A 24,332-nucleotide genomic window follows, 5' to 3' on the forward strand; every position below is an offset into this window, starting at 1 on the left:
GTCATGCGGAGTTTGTGCCTGCCTGTGTATTTTCAGCTTGGCTCTTCTGCATCTTGGATGTTTGTTTTAAATAATGCCTGGATTAGAAATACAGTGCCTTGTCTTACACTGGAGGAAACAAAATAGAAGCTGTTATATAGCGGCTTTCCAGGCAAGGAAAAGCCTGTTGTGAGTTTTGCACAAGACGCTGTCTCCATCTAGTGCCAGCTGTCGAGAATAAAGATCTGAGAGCTTTCTGATGCTGTGTTCTAATTTATGTTATGCACATGTACTGTCATTATAGCTGGGCCTGCTAGTGCCATTACAGCCAAGGGTCTGTCAGCACTTCATTTATAATGCAGCATATTAAGAGGTCTATTGCTTTTACATAAGGCTCATGCTGTGCTAGAACTCTGCAGTCTAATGGTGTCTGCTCTGTGTGAATGTTTAACAGTGTACGATGAACTTGACCAGCTCATTTTAGAGACACCCTAATGAGCTGAAGTCACAGAGACACTATAACCGGAATGAAAAGTCTTTTTCTTCCTTGAAAAACTTCAGAAATTGGCTATGAAGTGTGTTTTGTTGTTGTTAGATCCAAGCATGTATATAATATATAACTGCCTTATATATGTGGAGTACAGGTTCTATATCTGAGTCTTCACACTTGAAGATTAGATAATACTTCCTAATGTTCTCCACATGAACAAAATATGTGACATAAGCAATTCAAGAAGTGGTGGAAGGGAGTTTATTTTTGACTCACTTTCCAGAGAATATCAATTTACCCAGGCAGGGACGGCACAGCATCAGGAGAAGGTCACACAGTGGTGCAGAAACATGTGGCTAGTTGTATCACAGTGGCAGACTAGAAGTAGAGAGACCAGATGTAGAGCTGACTGACCAGCCCTCAAGATCTACTTCTATGGTTCTATATTCTTCATTTAGAACCATGTCTGGACACTTCTACAACATCCCAAATGACCACCCCTTGCTAGGGACCAAATATGTAGACACATTAATCTGTGGGAGACATTCAACATCCAATCCATACATTTTATACTGGCCTCCATATGCTCATGAACATCATCTACAGCAAAGTACATTCCATCCAGGTTCGTAAGCCCCCATATTCTTAGCATTCACAACCAATTCTTTTCACACTTCAAAGTCTCTACTGAAACAGTGCAATCTCTTAACTGTGAGTCTCTGTGAACTCCAAAGGAAAATTATTTAAAATGCAATGCTTGCAATATAAAGTGGTATAGAATAAACAACCCCATTTCAGAAGGGAAGAATGAGACATTAAAAAGATCTGACCGAAAACAAGATCAAAACTCAGCAAAGAATCAAGTCCTGGGATTCTGTGTCTAGACATCTGGTAGTCAGCAGTATTCCAATCACTTGTGAAGCCAGGCCTCAGGCACTGGCAGCGCCCGTGGATTCTCTCTTGGGCCTACTTTCCTCAGTCTGCCGCTTGCTTAGACAAATGTTCTGTTCCCATCCTGAGCTCTCCAACACCTCAGGTCTCCAGTGCTTCACTCTCACATCTCTGCACACTGGCTTCCCAGGGCTTCTTTCAGGGAATCCAGCCCTGCTACAGGATCCAGCCACAGTCTTCTTTCAACACCCCTCCCCCACCCCACCGTGCGTGCCTCAGTAACTCCATCTTGATTTCTTTCTCCATGCCTGTGCAGACATAGCCACGCCCCTTTTCATCACTGATGCACCGGGTTCTGTTCATCCCTGGGAGGAGCCCCGGGCAGCTCCTTTTGAACAGGATACCTCTGCAGCTTCTATCATTCTCCTTTAAAATGAAAGCTCTTCAACTCAGTCTACATGTTTGCTCTCTTAATTGGTGAGATCTTGTCCTCAATGAGACACCTTTCCTCTTTACCCAGAGTAAGTGCTTGATCTCTCCCTAAGGGACCTGATCACTTTAACAATTGATCACTTTGCCCAGCTCTCCTTGTCCACATCTGCAACTCTGACCATATTCATACTTCTTTTCTTACCTAACACCCCACGTTCACATCTTTCTGCTCCATCTCCCCCTTCATTCTCATAATAAACATGATAACTGTGGTGCACAGTAACCACACACCACAGCGTAGGTGTTCTGCTGCCTTGGAAATTTTTTCAGAAAATAAACTATTTCATTATATTACAAACACACACATGCAAATGCGTGCACGTGCATTTGCATTATATTACACACACACACGCACACACGCACACACGCGTGCACATGCACATTGTGACAATTTCATACACTATACAATGTAGTTTTATCATATCTTCTCAACACTCCCTGCTCTGCTGATACACACACTTTCTCAACTTCATAGCTTCTTTTTGATACCTGATTGAGTTCAGTGAGTGCTGTCCACATGCTCATGGCTATAGGCCATCTACTAGAGCATGGGCACACCTACCAGGAGCTGCACCTCTGAGGAAAAACAAACTCAGTCTAATTCAAATCCGCAGCACACAAAGTATACATAGATTCCTTGTCAGGATGTCAAATCTCACAAGCTAGGCCTTGAAAGTTCACACTTTTCTTGGTCTTTTGGACATCTAGAGTCAGACCTCAAAGGCCCGCAAAGCTTAGCATTTCAGAGCTCTTCTGTACTGCAGCTTCATACACTGTCAAACTGATCCAGGTGCCTGTAAACACATGGTCAGGTTAACCAATGCCTCCATTTTTCAGTATTGCTTACTTTTTTTTCTAGCTGTGACTAACCACCCAACAGAAGCAGTGTAAGAGTGAAGGAATGAGTTTTGGTCTCTTCCAGAGGCTGTCAGTCCATCTCAGTGGGATGTGTTCTAGTGAGGGGAGTCAGGGTGTGGTAGGCAAGTGCAACTGGTCCCCTCACAGCAGTAGATAGGAGGCAGAACAGGCCCAGCTTATACCCTCCAAGAATTTCCCCTTTGTTCCTACCTAGGCCTATTTCAAAGGCTCTCTTCCCTCCATAAACAGCACCACCATCAAGTTCACCAAGTAGGTCAAGTGTATCAGGTAGTTTCAGTGTACCAAGTGGGTTGAGTGTACCAAGTAGGTCAAATAAACCACCATGATCTGTGTGGATCTTTTACTTCTAAACCACAGCAAAGATCCAATCCTCCACCCAGCATATAACATGACCAAGAGAGTTAGACGTGGTTTAGACTTTTTAATGGCAACAGATCTTGCTTAAGAACATGGCCATCTGAAGAGTTCAATAGTCTGTACACCTGTCTTTGGTGTTTTAATTCTATTTTCCTATCAAACAATAGCCTACGGAAATGTTTATATATTCATATGTTGAGAATATGGTGTGTGTGTGTGTGTGTGTGTGTGTGTGTGTATTGTGTTGCCTTGACATTTCAGGAGTCAATTCTCTTCCTCTACTGAATAGGTCCTGGGGATTGAATTCAGATCATTAAGCTTGGTGGAATATGCTTTCCCCCACTGAGCCATCTCAGTGGAACTATGCCTAAGGTTTGACCTATACTAAAGAGTTTGTTTGGAGGTACAATATCAGTGAAAAGAAAAAATAAGATTGAGCTGAAAAGGGAGAAATAAAGTACTAGAGAGTACATTATATATTTTTCTATAGTTTATAACTACATTCTGTAGTTTATAAATTCATTCTGTCCACCAAACATCCAGGTTGTTATAACTCATATGTCTTGGTGAGATGAAGAGAGATTTACTTAGTGGTTCCTTCTTGGTTTCAGTTTCTGATTAATGTTCTCCACATAATTCACTGTCTTGCCTTCATGAATTATATTATTGAATCTTCCAAGATCTTTCCTAGCTAATTATGATAAATCCATAGCTCATGCCTTATACGGTGGTATTTTATCTCAGCCCCAAATAGTGGGTGGGTGGTCAGCCCCAGGAAAGGAACTCACACTGGCACCTGTTTTGGTGGGTACAAGAAGCGTGTATCAATGCCTTGTTCTGTCTTATAAAGCAAGTGTGGAATTTGGCTCTGCTAGAAGATTCAATGACCGCAATGGTGGCCTTGACACACTCTTTAGCTTGTAGAGTCAGAACAACGGAAAGCCAAGTGAGTTTGCCAAGGCATGTGAACTGAGCCCTGTTCATCCCCCACCTCGTATTCACCTGGGCTTCTAAGGATATCCAGACTTCACAAGTTGAGAGGAGCCCTCAACACTGTTTCAGGAAAAGGTGGGACTGGTGGTCTAGAATTTAGACTCTGAAAGATCAACTGTGGGGAACAGCAGAAAACCTGAGTGATTGAAGTTCTGACTCAGTGCAAGAAGGTAGAGCCTTCCCTACTCCCAGGGTGAGGCTCAGCGGGAGGGCAAAGCCATCCTCTGGTCTATGTGTGGTTGTTGACAGCACGTGCAGAAACTGTCCATCCACTTTGTCCACTCCTCTCTGGATATTTATGGTCTGAAGACAAACCTTCTCCCCTACAGTCTGCTCCCATTGAGATTTGTTAGACCTCCTTGATCCGGCACTACGCCATGACCCCTGCCTTCATGATTGAGCTATTTACAGTAATTGTCCAAATGTATATAATAAAAATGCTGAGATTCTGGGATGATGGGCTGGAGGAGGGGACTACAGCTTCTTGCTTCAGTCAGGCCAATTCTGGAGCCATGCAAAGATGTAGCAATTAACAAATCCAACTTACTTCAATCCTCACTGTTCCCTCAAACCCTATTGGATTGACATTGATGTTCTTTCTTCACTCATTTAAAATATATTTGGGCCAATGTTTTGACAGGTGTGGGTTACATTCCTCATAATTTGTCCTTGGTAAGTACCAGCCCTCCATTTTCTTGCCTCATTGGATTCTCACTGCTATAGTTTTCCATTCACGTTTTTTTTTTTTTTTTCTGGGTACAGAAGGTTCTACAGCTCCTGATTTCATTCCTTCATCTTTGCAGTGTGGGAGCAATTTTTAGTTCTCATGGCAATAGATAGTTATTCTCCAGTCATGACTATCCCATTGGTCTTCCAGTCTAATGCCACGAGATGCTCAGAGTAGCCAACGCTACTAATTAAAGCTTTTATACATTAGTTCAGACTTCTGTATCCCTGGGCAAAAGTGGTCCCACAGAGAAATCAGTCTTACAACATTGCAAAACTTGAAGCTTTGTGATCAAGAGGTTGGATTTTGAACTGGGTCACTGAAAGTAAGGGCCAGCCTTCTTGTACTGTTGGTTTCAGGACACCTAATTATAGTTATCAAAGATAAAATGCTAGACCTTACTCAATCACTACATATATTGACCCTTTAGGATACCAGGCCAAACATTTAAGTGTTTCTATAACCTGCTCTCCTTTTGTTTAGATTTCAATATCACTTCTGCATTCTGGCAAGCCAGGTACTTCTTGTGATGGTATATAATGTTAGAAAAGAGAATCTTGTGGTTCACCGTTACAGCTTCTCATCTGTGAAACAGTTTATTCTGAGGCAATGTTAGGTGTGACATTAAGTCAATGAACATTCTAGTAAGAACACAATGGTCTTCTGGCTTACTTGGTTGTCAAGAGCCTCTTCTGTGGTGTATTTTCTGTGGTGCACATTAACATAAGAAATAAAAATTGAATGCTTTAGATTCTCTAAGTCTATCAATAAACGCTTTCCTCAACATTCCATGCCCCTTAACCATGCTTTCTAGTTTTGTTTTCTCTAATATCCTCAACAGCCTTCCAAACTTCTAGTCACTGCCCACATATCAATACATTTTCACACGTCCTTTACCTATGTTTTCTACTAGGTGGATGCCTACTTGAGATGAGTGGTGTTTGTCACTACTGTTTGTGAATTTAGGAATTGGGAGTACAGAGCAGTAGTGCAAACAGAAGTGCTAACATGGCATATTAAGCTATTTACAAGCCAGCCTTTGAGAACCAGCCTGAGTCTCAACCAGTTTAGATAGCATATGTTTTGCAATAATTTCTTTACTTTTCTGGAATAAAACCCACACTTAAGACAGCAGTGCCATTAGCAATAATAAAGCTAATTAAATAAAAATAACTTTAAAGTAAAAATAATATGTATTGCAACTATGACCTGTCAAGGCAGAGTTCTTTAACATGTGTATGCTTGCATTTATACATAGACTTTCCAGAGTATGGGAACTACAAACACCAAAGTATGTTTCATGTTGCATCGGTAGCTCAAATACCATGAGGGCAATAGGTTGAGCATGAAGGCAAGAGAGTGACTGTATTGATGGACTGTGAATCTTAACCTGGGTGTAAAAGGAACTGTTGGTCTGTCAAGAAAGCTGGGAGTGTGAAAATATGACAGATGTAGTGATTTGAAACGGTTCATCAGCTAAATATCTGGAAATATTTGGGGGAGGGGGTGTGTAGAAGAATAATGTAGAAAAAGCTAGGAGACATGAGAACTAGAAACATCCTCTACTGAACCTAAAGAGATTTGACATGCAGAGGATAAAAGTGCCACACAAAAACTGTGACCAAAGAAGCAGATTCGTGGAGATGTGAAATAAGTACTCACACATTCTTGCCACTCCAGCTTTCAATAGCAGGAGCTTACTACCTTCTGGGGTTGTACTGTAACCCTTGAATGGTTTAAATGTATTGTCCAAAGAATGGATTCTCTATGTCTCTTCATATTCCTTTCCAAGTGATTTCCTACTGTCTTTATATAGCTAATATTCTAGGATCCATATGAGGAAGATAATTCAGAATGTTCAGATGACGCATACAGCATACAGGGTTCCATCAAAGAAAGAAGGGAATTGTCAGTTGGATAGAGGCTCTATTCCAACACTACACTGAATCCTGAGGGCTCTCAGCTTCATATCTCTTGGTTGGTTGGAAGCATTGTCATCTCTTGGTTTCTGTACTCTGCAAATTTTCATTATGATTGCTGGAATGCCCAGGCTCTCCAATGTAAGATAGATATTACATATGGTCTTGATGGGGTCTAGTGGCCTTAGACATTCCCTGGTCTGTAAAGATCATCTGTGCTTGAAAAATATTGATGCTGTACCATTCCTGTAACACTTCTTCTTAGTGATGGATTAAGTTAAAAATATTCCATAATTTTATTCCTAGGATCAATTTGACTCATCCCTAGTGATTAGTCTTCTGCCACAGTATTATATTTTGTTGATTTATATTGATTTAGGAGTGCTATATCTTTAATTATAAGTAACATTGATGTATTCTTTCTTAAATAATCAGTGACTGAATTTATTATAAATGTTTTCAACTTGTCTTAGAAATAATTAACTGGTTTACTCTATCTCCTAGTTTGAAATGTTTATATAGCACAAAAATGCTCTTGTCTATGACCTGTTAACTGATGTGGGTGAGCACATGCTATCTACTTTCTATATTTCCAATATAGAATATTTTTAAAAATTACATTATCAGAAGTTTTTACCAGTAATATTCACATACACATCAATTTTAATCTTTCCTATAGTAAATATTTAGTTTGATTTTCTTTTTGAATTTTGTTGTAATTTTATTACTGTGTACTTATTTATAAAAGATGTACTTTCCTGTTTAAAAAATAATTATTTCTCATATTTAATATTAAAAAGAAATTTACACTAAAAACTAATTTTAGGATTTAAGAAACCATTAATAATTACATCATAATTAGAGATTTTACTACTTTTAGTTATACTTTTTTATTTAAAAAACATTTCTTCAACCATTCTACTGAAGTTTTATTTTCTAAAATTTTTAGTTTTATTTGAATACTAGTTTCTCCCATTGATTTTCTATGGGACAATTCAAATTTTTAACAAAATTATTTAATAGAGTGCTTTGTTAGTTTGGCTTCTCTAGGTCTTTTTTTTTAATGAGATTTATTTTGTGTGTATGGGTGTTCTACTTGCATGTATATTGTGGACCACAGGTGTATGGTGCCCTTGGAGGCCAGAGGTGGCCATTGGAGTCCCTGGAACTGGAGTTACAGATGGTTGTGAGCCATTGTGTGGTGCTGAGACTCAAACTCAGATCCTCAGGAAGAGCAGCCATGCTTGTCACTGCTGAGCTAGCTCTCCGGCCCTTCTATTTAATTCACACACAGCCATTTCCAGTATACATTTTCTCTGACTGTAATTCTGGGTATGTTCTATAAGTTTTCACACACATAATTTTAACTGCATACCAAATAATTAGCTATTGATCATTTTTTTCCTCCAACTGGTAAAATAGCATTTTGAAAGAGATTCTGTGTTCTGTGCTTTTAAAATATATCATATTGTTGAGATTGTAAATATTTGAATTTGTGTGTGTGTGTATATGTATGATTTACCACAATAAATGTAAAAAATTTAAAATGTTATATTGTTTATTTTGTACATGTGTGTATGGACAGTATATATTTGTTCATATGTGAGGGCATACACATGCCTCAATGTGTATGTGTATAAGTCAAAGGTCATGCTTGGGTGTTGGTTCTTCCCTTACACTTGAAGTAAGGTCTCTCTTGCTTGCTGCTACACTGTGTATTCTACACACAAATCTACACACTGAAGCTGTCTGGACTGTGAGCTTCTGGGGAGTATCATATATCTGTCTCTCTTCTCCCCTGGGTAGTGCTTGGCTTTCACACATGGGCTACCATGTCCAGAATTTACATGGGTTCTGAGGATCAAAATTTAAATAATCACCAGGCTTGTACCAACCATATGTGGCTATATTGATGTTTACTTTTTTCATATGTGACAAATATTACTAACATTTTAGAAATTTTTGTTGAGAAAGACATTCTCTGTAAGCAGATTATTTGCCTAACATATGAGACATAAATTTAGGCCCAGTGCTATACACATATACACAGACAGACATAATTAAAATCCACACAATAGCTTGAAACCTGCTGGTGATGTCATAAATCCTCCCACTGTAAGTGTGTGCATCTTAGTTTTTCTTTGCATATCTGTGTGTTCTACTGAACTTTTCTGAGTTCACTGGTTTTTCTATATTTGTATGGTTATTTATGTCATAGTCTCTATAAATGACTCTAACATTTTGTCTTTCCCCTTGGTGTTTTTTTCTGCTATGAAATTGCCAACTTTGGCTCAATTTAATCAGTTTCCTTCCTTTTACAATTAAGTCATTCATTTCTAAATTACTTTATTTGAGTTCTTGTAAATGGCAAATGGCCAGACTGGGAATCTTAATTTATTGTCAGTATTCTGCTTTTATTTTCTGTTTTATTTTACACGAGCCATAAAGCATAAAGAGACCAGTAAGCTCAGCCAGTAGAAACACCCCAAAGTTGACAATCCTCTGTGGAACAAGGTTACATACATGTGGCCAGTCCTTCCCAGCAGCATGCTTAATGAGGTTGTATGACTTTAGTATAAATCTTTAAGTTTCAGTATCTGATCAACCTTCAGAAAATGGCCATGTACCTTTTGAATTTTAATATTTTAAAATGTCTTGTTAATTCTGTCCTTTACTGAAAAGAAGTATAGAAATCTTTCACTGTGAAAACAAACTAATCTGGTATTTTCTTTTTTTCTTGTTATTCTTCAAATTTTACTTCATATATTTTGAAATGCAGGTCTTAGGTACACACATAATCAGAATAGTATATTTCTCTAAGTAAAGTCAGACTTGTCATTATGTAGAAACTCCGTCTACTTCTAATAAGTCTCTGTTATTCGATGACAACAAAAGCACCCCAAAATGTTGGTTATTATATGCCTAGTATGTCTTCTTTCCATCATTTTACTTGTTAGTTTTGTATATTTTTGGAAGGGAAACAATAATGAATTCAGTTTGTTGGATTGAATCCTCTCCAAACTGAAGCCTTTACCTTGACTATCCTACCTACACATGTACCTGATTATATCTTCTTTCTGTTTATCATGCCTCATCTGGGCCTCATCCAGTCCTTTGTTCTTTTATAGTGGCTTTTTTGTCCTTGCATTTTTCTTCATTTAATGGTTTATACATTATTTGTTCTATTTCCATTCTTTTGAAGACTAGTGTTAGTGTAATTACCCTGAACATTCTAACTTGCATAAATAAACTATCTAATGAAAAGTTAATAAGTTGTTTTGTCTTCTCTTTAGTAATACAAACATAGAATAGTTAACTTTGACGTTACGATTTATGGTATGAGGAATTAATTATTGCCATAAGTTTAAGTTTTATGGGTTTTAATATATTAATATTTTGCATACAGTCAATATGTATTTCCACTTATGTTAAAGTTTTCATCTTATATCTCAGACCCTCCCACCTAAGGTTGCTTTCCTTCTGGACCACATACTTTTCATGTAGTTAGTACTTAACAGATAAATTTCACTTATCAAAAATGCTTTTACTTTGCCCTTGTTCATGTGAGACTACGCCCCCAAATTCTTTGGCCATTACTTGTAAAATTAAGGGAAAGAACTGAGGCATTAAATTAGCTAGAGTCAGATGGATGGACTGTATCTTCCAAAATGACTGGGTTTCGGGGTCCTGCTGCTTCTTGAAATGTTTGGGGGAAGAAAGTACTTAGCAAGCAGGGAACTCAAATTAAGCACAACCCATTTCACTTCAAGTCTGCATCCATTTCATTTGAAAGACCCATATTCCCCATCTCATCTTCACATAATTGATTTGGAGATCTGACATTCATATTGTGGAATTCAGAACTGTTTGGGGACTGTGTTCACTACTTTTATTCCAGATTTGACCTCCAATTTTATGTTGTATTTATTGCCTGTAATGTATTTAGATGACAGGAGGATAGAAGTGGTCCCTGACTCCTAAATCTTACAATTTAAACATAGGCTGTAAGAGAATAGAGAGTAAAGCAGAAAGGGGAGACCAAGGCGAGGAATAAAGGTGAAGTGAGGAGAGAGAAGAAACCCACATGGCAAGCTATATGTCGAAGCAGGAAAGGCTGAATGCTGAGGAAAAGGAGTCAGGCTCGGGAGTCTGATGGGCCTGAAAATTGAGTGGGAATGTTGAATCTAGGAGAACCATCACCAACCACTGAACTGAATATACAGTTCTTTCAATTTCATGACAAGAGGCATTCAAAATACAGTGATGATAGACAGAAGAGGTAAGAAATGCAAACGCTATGAAAATACAAAGTTATCTTTACAATATCTCAGCCTGCACTCATGCCAAAAAGCATTGTAGTTGATTGGAGGACCCATTCCATGCCACTTTCTAGATACTATTCATCCTAAAAGGAAACCAATATCATTTAATAAAATGTAGTCAATAAACTACAAATTTGCATATATATATATATATATATATATACATATATATATATATATATATATATGGAGCCCAGCAACTTAAGACATATTAAAGCCCAATTTCATTGGAATACTTTATAGGAATAAACTCTCACTTTTATAATAAACTTTTATAATAAACTTTTTTATAATAAACTTTTTATAATAAACTTTTATAATAAACTTTCACTTTTTTATAGGAATAAACTTTTCAAATCTTGAAGAAAACATATATATTGAGAAATTACAGTTCTAAAGCAAGTAGTATTGAACTTTTTATATTCTAGGATGAAATTATTAGAATTAGCGAGTTTAAAGAGGTTTAAATTTTTTGGAATATATTACAAGATAATAATCTTTGCTAAATTAAAACACATCTATCCAGATAGACCAATGATAAAAGGAAATTAAAATTATAATTTTTTCATTAACATCTACAAAAGGGATCTAAAGATCCCTAACAGGACACTGCATTTACATATGGACCAGGAACATTTTACCAATGATGTATTTAGTCTTTTGAAATTTCATTCAAACTCAGAAACTGTTTAAAGAAAGGAAAGGGGGGGGGGAACAACTTTGAACATGAACAAGCAAGGAAATTGATTGTTTAGTTATTTATCACTAACAAGTAGATGAAGTAGGGCCAATACAATTGAAAAGCTGAAGTCGTTGGTTAAGGGCTGACTTCTGAACTAACACATCTCCCTATGAGCTATGAGTAAAAAAGGAAGGGGAATTATCCACTAAAGGGAACACCGGGGCCCTCCACAGGTCTCCTGACAATGCAGCTGTGCTGTAGCGTGGCATGAACACAGAGAAGGCCAATAGAGAAATAAGTGGGAAGATCGGAATCCCAACCGAGAAAATGGAGGGGGGAAAACAGCCTCAGCCAGCTTAATTACCCATGGTTTTGTTGTCCTTCATTATCGTGAGGCTGTATTTCACTGTTGGCATGAAGGACAAAGTAAATGTCTTGAATGGAAAACCAGACATGATGGCAAAACTCTGTGATACCAGCACGTGGGAAACTGAGGCAGGAAGATTACAAGTTTAAGGCCATTCTAGGTCACCTAGCTAGTACCAGATCAGCCAGGGCTATATAGTGATAGCTTGTCTCAGGAAAACAACCAAACCAAAACCAAAACCAAAACCAAAAAACAAAACCCAAAACAAGGCAAACAAAGAAACAAATCCTATGAGGACAAGAATTAAGATAGTATAATATTTTTGTTACATATACTTGTGGTGTGTGTGTGTGTGTGTGTGTGTGTGTGTGTGTGTGTGTGTCTGTGTGTGTATGTGTCTGTGTGTGTGTGTGTGTGTGTGTGTGTAAAAACCAGAAAAGAATCTTGGGTGTCTATCCTCAGGAATTGTCTATTTAAAAAAATTTTTTTTACATAGTCTCTTCATTAGCCTAATATTAAAAAGCAAGAGGAACTAAGCCCTAATGAGAGCAGCATTCAGTTTATGAAGTTAGGAGAGTAAAGTAAGACTTAACTGTTATGAGTTAGGTAGAAGGCCAGGCAGGAGAGGCTGCTCAGGGGGAGAGTGTATTTCTAGCATGCATACAGCTCTGTGTTTGACCACAATACCATAAAAATGCAAAAATTAGGAAGAAGGAAATAAAATACTAAATTATAAAACAAAAATTGACAGACTAGACTAGATGGCACATGTACACAGAAATATCAAAACAAAAAAATCTGTTCTTTAAAAATATTAAAAATTATATATACACAATTATACTAAGAAAATTTGGATAAAATGAAATAATATTAAGAATAAGATATATATCTCTGATTATATAATCATTATATATTATGTAAATATAGTAAAAGAATATTACAATTTTCCCTTTAATATATATGTACAATATGTTACATATGTTGTACATATAATATATATGTATTGATATTATAAATAAAGGAATATTATAAATAACTTGATCAAACACTCAAATTTTTGGACAAAAAGCAGTATGTTAAAAAGGAGTCAAGAAGAGATGAGAAGTGCTGGTGAGGTGGCTCACTGGGTAAAACTATTTGCCACTAAGCAAAATAACCTGAGTCCCATCCCCAGGACACATACGGTACAAGGAGAGAACTGAACTGACCCTGGTAAATTGTTCTCTGATCTCTAGCATACTGTTGCACACTCAATACTCACACCCACAGTTCCCTCCCAACAACAAAGTACACTCTAATTAAAAAGAACCACAAACTAAGATGGTCCACCAGCCATGGAAAAAGATAAAAGCTAAGTTTCCCCACAAGTACACCATGACATAGTTTTCCTGATTCATTTTTATCAAATCCAGAGGAAACAAACAATTCAAAATTCAAAAAACAAAGAAAATCTTACAATTAACTTTACGAAGCTAAAGAAACACTGATGCCACCTTTGATGAAGATAATATAAGACATTTATATGTTAATTCTCATTGCAAATATTTGCAAACATCCCAAGGAAATATTAACTATTTGAATTCGGCAATCTATAGGCATTGCTGTACACTATTATTAGTTTGAGTGAATTTCAGTTGACCTTTAACCAGGAATGTAAGCTTAGTTTACAACCAGAAAATTAATTAATGTGATTGATGCATAGATGACGAAAATTGGCACAAATACATTCAAAGGAGAGTTCCATGGTACAACACACACCTAGCACTTTACAGGGGCTCTTCAGATCAAAGTTCAGATATTCCTCATGCTACACTCAGTCTCTGAGCTACCACCATACCTCAACTGGAATTCTAAAACACATCATATTGGGAATTCCTTCATCTTATACACAATGTTTATATCCCAAACAAAATTTGAGAAGCCGACTTAAATGTTCATGAAATGGCAGAGGACCAGCAAGAACAAGAGACCAGAGAAGAACAAGGACCAGAGAAAAACAAAATGGAGGAGCCTGCACTATGGAAATATCAAGATTTTTACCTTGTAGAGAATGTCACCAGACATGACAATACTGTGCAAGGTAGACAAACTGACATGACGAAGAGAATGAAACTCACAAGACCTGTATGGGATTATGACATTTTCTTCAGAATGGACATTACAGATGAATGGCAGATGCCACGAGGCCAGTTGTTAATGCAGTTGAAAGGAAAGAAGGAAAAATGACAGGAAGGAAAGAAAAGGAGCGGCGGGAGCAAGCTTGGATGTCCCTGAATATCAGCTTTGATTATTGTTTCTTCCATTTACTCTTGCTCCATTTAGTCTCTGTGGACAGCAATTGTATTCCATGGCCATCCCAGCTGTGCTTGGGCAGCTACTCTTGCTTTCCTTATTTCTCACACATTATGTTCCACTAATCTTTATATCTGCTGTGCATGACCTACCTATCCTTTGCTGCACTAAGGTCAGCATTCTTATCAATGGAGCTGTATCCCTGCACCCAAACAAATGAAATACTCCAGCTGGATTCACACATTATTGTAACTATATCCTAAGGCTTGAGGACTGTTGTGTGGCCTCACTGTGTAAGGGATCTTATGGGATCCCCTGTGGCTCCTACTTTCATTACTGTAAGGTTCCAGTTGATTTCCAAATAAGTTTCTGGTGTTCTTAAAAGTATATAGACTACCCTGTTGAAGTTATGGTTTTATTTTTGTGCTTAAACTAAATAATTAGTAAATATTTGAAGAATATATAAATTAATAATACAAGTAAAAGTATAGATGAATAAATATAAAGTCACTAAATCGTATAACCCAAGTGTCTGAAACATCTTCATCTTACCTCCTCGTTTTATTATGCACTTAAATGTTTCCTCAGTGAAGTCTTCCCTGCTACTTTGATGCAGTTTAAGATGAAATTATTTCAGACTATCGTAAAATTCCTTTTCAAACATTTTCCCTTTCCTTTCTAAAAACACTTCACTCAAAAGCAAAACCAAAGATACTTGAGGTTAATTCACTTCTACGTCTCTAGAATGTTTCTTTCCACTTTTCAGGGTGTTTCTATCCTTTGATACTTAAAAAAAATCAATTTTAAATAAAACGTTAGATACTTTAAAAAGTGATCAATTTTAAATTAAGAAAAATCACTACATTTCTTCTTCATGAGAAACAAACAAATAACAACAAAACAAACAAACAAACAAAATTCAGAACTCTTTGGAATGGCTCAGATATTCCATAGATGTCTGCAGAATGACTCAAGGATTAGAGGCACAACATATTATTTATTAATCTTACATATTTTAATGTCTTCCTGAAGGAATTCGACTGGCCAATAGAAGGCCTGCTCTCCCATGAAGAGGCCAGTAAGTAAGACACCAGAGCAGCGTGTCCCTGTACGACTCCGAGTTTTAAGGAATGGAGAAAAGAAAACCATCAGATCCCTGGTGATTGGCCTGGACAGCTCACTTGGATGGAAATCACAGTAAGAGCAACAACCTGTTCACACTCACCCTTCAGAAGACTTTTCAGGTTTTATAGATGAGTCTCTTCATCCTCAGTGTTTTCTGGAGGAACTATATACTTATTTATGAAAAGGGCCCGATTTGAAGATGAAAACATGTGCACGATTTTATTTAGTTTCTGTATCAGGTGCTTAAATTGATCTCTTCTGTTTTTATCTAAACACAAACAGAAGAATAAGTCAGAAGTAGGTGGCTGAAATTTAAACAGCTCTCTGTATTTTCAATGAGCATTTTTGAGTTTTACTGGTGTGCATAGAAATGAGTGAACTCAAAACGTGCTTATTAAATTTAGCTTTGAAATTGCTTAATTGTTGTAATAATTATTCTTACAGCTTCGGGTTTAGAAACACAGTCCTCTGAAGTGCTAGGAAAGCATTGATCTGTAGTTGAAAGTTAACCTGAATTCAAATAGAACCATCCCAAACATCGCATATTTCTCTACCACGAGAGACAAATCACCTGCTGTATGTTTCTATTTTATGACAAAGGGAATCTGAATCTTGGATTGCTGAAAAGCTTTGATGGAAAGAATGAGTTAAACACATTGTTTCTTATATAATTACCAGCAATGTTACCTCCTGACCCTTCTTCTGAGATATTTAGGATATCTGAGGCTGCTGATAATAGTTTAATATTACTCTCTTCACATCGATTAAATATACTTCATACATCACTGAACAATGAGTAACATTCAGATTGGCTGTCCACTGAACTGCCTGTAAAGATGATAAAGTAAAGAATTAATCTTCAAAGTAAAGTCAAGCCTGAAATTGAAATCTTTGACGCATACATCTCATAATTAGCTCATTCTGCTTGATGTAAGATGTGAGGCCAATGCCCTTAAAGAGGGTCTGACTTTTTCTAAACACCCAAAGTTAACACATCATCCATTCTTTCTACATTTATTCATTTTTTTTCTTATTTTTATCTTTAATTGTAATTATAAGTTACACACAGATAACATCCTATAACCTTATGTTTAAAGTGCTCAGCTCATTAAAGGAATTCAAAAGTATTTAGAGAAGTTGGAGAATTTGAACAACTATCCTGGCAGAGAGTGTCTGAATGCTCTGCTCACGGAACAATGCGTCCTGATTCATCAAGCATTCCGACATTAGAGAGCCACTTGCTCACCACCTGCATTACTTTTGCCCAAATAATTAAAATACGGTGACTTTCACTTGGCAAGAAAACGCTTCCAAACACAGAAAATGTTCCTTTGCTGAGACAGTTTTGTGCAGGATCATCTATAACACACCCCCAGCGGTGTGCAAATACTTGTTAACAAAAGGTTTAAGTAGAGGACTCCCAGTGGAGGAATAAGGACATCGATCCAGCCACAATCGGCCCAAAATGTGTCCTGATACAAGATGTGCAGGGACAAAGATGGAACAGAGATTGAGGAAATGGCCAACCAATGACTGGCCCAAATTGAAACCTGTCCCCTGGGCAAAAACCAACCCCTAACACTATTAATACTCCATTATGCTGGCAGACTGCAGCCTATCATTACTGTCCTCTGAGAGTTCAACCTAGCTGCCTATGAAAACAGAGGCAGAGATCCACAGCCAGATATTAGGCAGAGCTTGAGGAATCGTGTGGAAGAGTTGGGAGAAGGATTGAGGGACCCGAAGGGGATAGGGACTCCGCATGAAGATCAACTGAGTCAACTAACCTGGACCCTTTGGGGTTTCCAGAGACTGAACCACCAAGCAAAGAGAAAGCATGGCCCATTTGTAGAAGGGACACATTGGAGTCTGTGGAATGGTATACCAAAGCTGGACAAATTATTGGGCTTCCTTTAATAGACCCAAGTTAAATATTTTTCAGAAGAAAAGATTTTACTGACACATGGAATGCTTTGCTCTCATTAACATGTAATTATTTATTTATAAAAAGTTATTGTGACTGTATACATACATACACACATACATACACACACACATATATGTATGTATAATACACACACACATATATATATATGCTAGAATAATGATAAAAATCCATCTTAGCACTGTCTTCCTCTGGCCACAAGCCAACCTTCATCCATACAACAACTCACTGTGGGCGGTGTTAAGGGTTTGCTGTTGGTATTGGTTCCATCATCTACAAACCCAGAGGACAGCACCTATCTCTGTATGTCATTATCACCTGCTGTGCAGTTGCTTCCTCGATCAGTATGTGTGCTGCCTGCTCTGTCACATCAAGGAATAAAGCATTAGAGACCCCCCCTTTAATGCCACCATTAAAGGCCTATGGTAGGTGCCAAAGCAGTCCTCGCAAATGAATGATTAGCTGTATTTGATCCGTTTTTCATTTCCTAAAGTGCATCAGTTATTAAAACTGCACAGAAAAGTTCACTGACTTGGAAATTAGAATGAAGCTATATTCCAATCAAGCATTCTTATTCTGATCATTATTGTTTAAAATTTGTTTAGGTGTAGATTCATAGTGGAGGTAAACAAAACATTACAGGGAAAATTTATGTCATCTCTTGTTAGGGTCCAGGAGTCACCCCAGAAACCACATGAAAGCCAGTGAGCTCATAGACAGGTGCTGGAGGTGCAGTCTGGTGGTTGGCCCTGACTCAAGCTACTTTAGACATAACGGTTCATATTGGCCTTTAATTTGATGAGTCCTATGTGACGCTTATGGTTGTGCAATTTCAGAAAATTAGCAAATCCCATATCATACAGAACATAGCAGGGTATATGGTCAGCATGACCCTGCTCTGAGACAAGGTATTTTTCAGTGTCAATGACTGACAGACATAATACAGCAATAATATGAAATAGCTGGTGGGCATGGAACAAAAAGGCTACAGCTATGCTAGGAGCACAAGCCTCAACACTCTGAGTTTTTTTCCAAGTAAATGGATTTACATTTCAGAGTGTTTAGCACTGTGAGAAAAAAATTGCGAATTAATGTCAATAGATTTTCTTACATAAATCACTCAAAGAATACATGTTTATTTAACATGCAAAATCATTGAGTATACAGTATAAATTTTTTATTTAATTATGAAATGTGAAGTTTAATCTTTAACTATGTTAAAATTTGAAACTTTATCTTAAAAAAAAAAAAGGCAGATTATTGGGAGCAAATTGTGATAAGTTAAGGTCTTACCACTTGTCCACACGTTAAGACATGCTGTAGCTAATCCAATGTACCATGAATTTTTCTCAAATTATTTGTTTCAGAAATGTTAAAGCTGAAAGGAAAGAAAAAAGCCATGCAATGAACTATTCTGAAACAGAAAGAAACCAGATTGAATTTCACCACCTTTTGGAGAGGTAAGTGTTTACTCTTTGAAATGCAAAGGTGTTTTGTGTGTGAATACTTGAGCGGTCATGCTTACCAGATAGCACACAAAACATTCCTTTATATAAGGTGTAAATACAATGATTATAGACAATTTCATCGTGTGTGTTAGTGTGTGTGTGTGTTCACGTGTGATGTGATAGGAAGTCAAAGCTATACAATCGTCCCTCAAAATTCAATTGGAATGTCCAGAAACAAGAATAAAAGAGGCCTGGTATTTGACTGTAGATAATCTGCCTTCAGAAGACACATTCATAACTATGTTTTAGAAACCGGTTATTCTCTGCTCTGTGTTTTGATGTTGGCTAGCATGGAACTAGTAAGAGGAAAGAGTGCAAAGAAAACTCCTTACCTTACCCTCCACAACTTTCCCAGAAGGCACAAATTCAGCACTAAAACTAGAAGTCCAGAACAGGGTAAAGGATAAAGGAAGATTAATTAGCTACCCACTCCTCCTCTGTGACCCAACTGTCCTAAAGCAAGACATTCCCACAGGCGAACATTCACTCTAGAAAAGTATGAGTGAGGCACCAGAAGCTGGTATGCCACGGGCTGCACCGTAAGTGCACAGATGTCCAGGAAAACGAGATGGCATCGGAGTAGCTCCTTTGGTATCAGTTAAACCGAAGCAGGGTGATCCCACCAGCTGCTCTGAGTGAGGAAGCTCACTCAGTGTCCACGGCCCATCGACTGGAACATGAAATGATGTACTTCTTACTGGCTTATTTTTTTTCAGGATCCCTCTCAAAGGAATAACTGGTCTCATTATCTGCTTAATTGTTGCAAGCTAAGGTAGGAAATAGGAGTTAGAAATGCTTCTCATTTGTGTCTTGCTGAGAAGCACAGAGTCATCTCTAACTTACACAGTGATACATAATAGCGCCAGCAACATATAGCAAGATCTTCTTTATCCCAACCACACTGTTTAGGAACTGGTCCAGCACATCTGTTAGCTCCGTTGCTCCTTCCCTAGGGTTTAGGTATGGCTAAGGGCAACATACCTATGCTCCAATACCTTCAGTGGCCTCCTGCTGTCCATGAATGAAAACACAGGTCTGTTTTTTTTTTCTTTTTTTAAAATTGGATATTATATTTACATTTCAGATTTTATCCCCTTACCCCATTTCTCCCACACACACCCAGGAACCCCCTATCCCATCCCCTCTCCTCCTGCTTCTATGAGAATGTGACTCCACCTACACCCCCACTCCCACCTCCCCACCCTCAAATCCCACCCCCCACACACACACACACTAAGTGTCCAGCCTTCATGGGACCAAGGATCTCCTCTCCCACCTATGCCCAACAAGGCCATCCTCCCTTACATATACAGCTGGAGTCATGGGTCCCTCCCTTTGTGCTCTCAGGCTGGGGAGCTCTGGTTGGTTGGTATTGTTGCTCTCCTCATGGGGTCACAAATCCTTTCAGCTCCTTCAGTCTTATCTCTAACTACTCCATTGGGAAACCCTTGATCAGATCAGTGGTTAGCTGTGAGCATCTGCCTCTGAATATGTCAGACTCTGGCAGACCTCTAAGGAGACAATATATCAGGCTCTTGTCAGCATGCACTTCCTGATATCCACATCAACGTTTACCTTTTGTGGCTGCACATGGGATGGATACCCAGGTGGAATGGTCTCCAGATGCCCCCTCCTTCAGTTTCTGTCCCACACTTTGTCTCCATATTTGTTTGTCTCCATGAATATTTTTTTACTCCTTCTAAGTAAAACCGAGGCACCCATGCTTGGTCTTCCTTCTTCATGAGCTTCATGTGGTCTGTGAATTGAATCTTGGCTATTTTAAGCTTTTGGGCTAATATCCACTTATCAGTGAGTAAATACCATGTGTGTTCTTTTGTGATTGGGTTACCTCACTCAGGATGATATTTTCTAGTTCCATCCATTTACCTAAGAATTTCTCAAATTCATTGTTTTTAATAGCTGAGTAATACTCCATTGTGTAAATGTACCACATTTTTTGTATCCATTCCTCTGTTGAAGGACATCTGAGTTCTTTCCAGCTTCTGGCTATTATAAATAAGGCTGCTATGAACATAGTGGAACATATGTCCTTGTTATATGTTGGAGCATCTTCTGAGTATATGCCCAGGAAAGGTATAGCTGGATCCTCAGATAATGGTATGTCCAATTTTCTGAGGAACCGCCAGACCGATTTCCAGAGTGGTTGTACCAGCTTGCAATCCCACCAACAATGGAGGAGTGTTCCTCTTTCTCCACATCCTCACCAGCATCTACTATCACCTGAGTTTTTGATCTTAGCCATTCTGACTGGTGTGAGGTGGTATCTCAGGGTTGTTTTGATTTGCATTTCCCTGATGACTAAGCAAGTGAAAGATCTGTATGACAAGAACTTCAAGTATCTGAAGAAAGAAATTGAAGAAGATCTCAGAAGATGGAAAGATCTCCCATGCTTGTGTTTTGGCAGGATTAATTTAGCAAAAATAGCCATCTTGCCAAAAGCAATCTACAGATTCAATGCAATCCCTATCAAAATTCCAAATCAATTCTTCATAGAGATAGAGCAATTTGCAAATTCATTTGGAAATAACAAAACCCCCAGGATAGCAAGAACTATTCTCAACAATAAAAGAACTTCTGGGGGAATCACCATCCCTGACCTCAAACTGTACTACAGGAAATAGTGATAAAAACTGCGTGGTATTGGTACAGAGACAGGCAGGAAGACCAATGGAATAGAATTGAAGATCCAGAAATGAACCCACCTATGGTCACTTGATCTTTGGCAAAGGAGCTAAAACCATCCAGTGGAAAAAGGGCAGAATTTTCAACAAGTGGTGCTGGCTCAACTGGAGGTCAGCATGTAGAAGAATGTAAATCAATCCATTCTTATCCCCTTGTACAAAGCTCAAGTCCAAGTGGATAAAGGACCTTCCCATAAAATCAGATACGCTGAAACTAATAGAAGAGAAGGTGGGGAAGACCCTCGAATACCTAGGCACTGGGGAAAAGTTCCTGAACAGAACACCAATGACTTATGCTCTAAGGTCAAGAATTGACAAATGGGACCTCAAAAATTGCAAAGCTTCTGTAAGGCAAAGGACACTGTCAATAGGACAAAATGGCAACCAACAGATTGGGAAAAGATCATTACCAATCCTACATCCGATAGAAGGCTAATATCCAATATATACAAAGAACTCAAGAAATTAGACTCCAGACAGCCAAATAACCCTATTAAAAAAAATGGGGTACAAAGTATAAGCTAAACAAAGAATTCTCAACTGAGGAAACTCAAATGGCTGAGAAGCACCTTAAGAAATGCTAAACACAAGTCTGTTATTCCTCGAATACCTTCAAGCTGCTCCTGTCTTCTTTTCAGCCTCATCAGATCCCTCAACCCACTCATACACTGAGGTCCAGCCTCCACATTTGTATTATATTTTCAATTATATTTTTTCTTGAGAATTTCATTTCCACTTTTCTTCTCCCTCAACTCCTCTTCTCCTCTGTCAAGTTCATGACCTTTCTTCTTCTTCTGTAATTATTCTATACACACACACACACACACACACACACACACACACACACACACACAAGCCTGCTGGCTTATCTCTGGTCTTAGCACCATGGATTGCCAATAACTCTTCATCTAGGAATCGATCTTCTGGAATTTCTCACATCCATGTTGACATGTTAATTGGTGTGGACATTTCATTATGCAGGTATGGTTTAAGCAACCATACTGTTGATATTTCATGAATGCAGCACCATTATCATGTCTAGATGACACTATCTTAGCAGGCATCCTGTTCTCTGATTCTTACAATCTTTCTGCCCCGCTCCACGGCAGTCTGTAGGCTGCAGGTTGTGTTGAAGGTCTCCCTTCCGGGTTAGACACCCCGCGGTCACTTACCTTCTGCATTTTTACCAATGATGGATCTCTGTAGTGGCCTCTTTCTGCTGTGAAAAGAGGCCTTTATGGCAGGGTGGATGGGTGCTACACTTATCTGTGTGTATGATGTAGAGTATTTAGGATACAGTTATAAATTATATTGGTTTAGAAAAATGGAAGTAGTGGGTTCTCCTCTAGAATCCCTAACCTCTTCAGCCATGGGAGGTTAGCTAGGTTTACAATACTAGGCACAAATTCCCCTCCTATTATGTGGACTTTAATTCCAATTAAACAGCTGCTAATTACCCCTGGCTAGATAGGTGTCTCCACTCCTGGCTAGATAGGTGTCTCCTCCAGGAGTCCAGAATCTATGTCATTCATCTCAGTACCCACAAAACATTATGTGAAACTGAGTGGGTAGGGAATCAATGATAGTGCTTAACCAGGTCAAAAAATTCTTGTTGCAATCACTTCCTGGGGGAGGGAGATGAGGAACTGCTCATCTTGGTGAAGGTGTAGCTTTGGTGTCTTTGGAGAAACTGTGGAACTTCAGCTGAAACAGTAAAACATGTATTTTAGGTAGAAGCATGAATATGAGCTAAAGGTTAAATCTCTTAAGTCCACCAACCAGAGAGAGGAACTGAGTTAAAAGGACACACTGGCCCCTGGGCTTCATTCTTGAGTAATCACTAATGGCCAGGCCTTGGTTCCTTCTGCTCTCTTACCTTACTACTGGAAGCTTTATGTATGCAAAATCAATTTACATGCCTCTTGGTACAGGTGCACTGGAATTTTGAACTTACCTTCTGCTGCTCGGAGACTTTTCAATGAAAAAGGGAAGGAAGTCTTTTCCCTGAAAGACCTACAGAGAGATGAACTGGTAACTGAGGGGTGTGGGATTGGAAATGGAATAAGTGAGCATACGCAAAGGAAAGCGCCCTTCAGTGGGAGGCTTCTATGCTTGCCTTTCATATTCCTTCTAGAATTTCCATGGAGTCAGTCATCCAAAAGCAATGCTAATCAATATACCATTGATGCCTTTGTAGGCAGTGGGCCAGGCCTGCGTGACTAAATATGATAGATAAATAAATATATGTTTATTGAGCCCTTTTTAAAAGCACCCTTTCCTCCACCACAGAACCTAAAGCAGCCTAATTATCCACTTGTGATATCTACCTCTGCTGCTGAAGAATTAGACTCTTGTATCATTTTTAAGTCTATACAAAGTAGTTATTTGTTTCTTTACTAAATAAACAATTTCCTGACGTTCTCAGTTTAACAATAAAGCTTTCATAACTTTCTTCACTATATGCACACTTCAGCAGCATCAAATAAATATGCCATTGGTTGTTTTGTTTTAAACTCTATTTGGAGCCTATAGTGAGCTGAGAAATGGAAGGTTTTACACAGCCTAGTCTTTCCCCCATTTGTAAAATTAGAGATATTAGCTTAGGCAAAAACACTGCTAGCCCTGACTGATGCCTGAAGCTTTTTGAACAAAGAACAAAGCT

The 24,332-nt window shown here is 38.3% G+C and overlaps 1 protein-coding gene across 7 annotated transcripts in view; it reads left to right on the forward strand.

Moving 5' to 3' along the window:
- Nucleotides 1–24,332, forward strand: part of Dcdc1 (doublecortin domain containing 1) — a 144,831-nt gene that overhangs the window by 73,073 nt on the left and 47,426 nt on the right. For all 7 annotated transcript variants that reach the window (XM_076929380.1, XM_034494462.2, XM_076929379.1 and 4 more), the window contains 3 exons: nucleotides 15,423–15,587; nucleotides 18,828–18,920; nucleotides 23,602–23,701. In XM_076929380.1, coding sequence (XP_076785495.1) covers nucleotides 15,457–15,587; nucleotides 18,828–18,920; nucleotides 23,602–23,701 — 324 coding nt within the window. In that variant the 5' untranslated portion in view covers nucleotides 15,423–15,456. The remainder of the gene's footprint in view (nucleotides 1–15,422; nucleotides 15,588–18,827; nucleotides 18,921–23,601; nucleotides 23,702–24,332) is intronic.

The sequence above is a fragment of the Arvicanthis niloticus genome, chromosome 2 (genome assembly GCF_011762505.2).
Source record: "Arvicanthis niloticus isolate mArvNil1 chromosome 2, mArvNil1.pat.X, whole genome shotgun sequence".
In the NCBI taxonomy this organism is placed as follows: Eukaryota; Metazoa; Chordata; class Mammalia; order Rodentia; family Muridae; genus Arvicanthis; species Arvicanthis niloticus.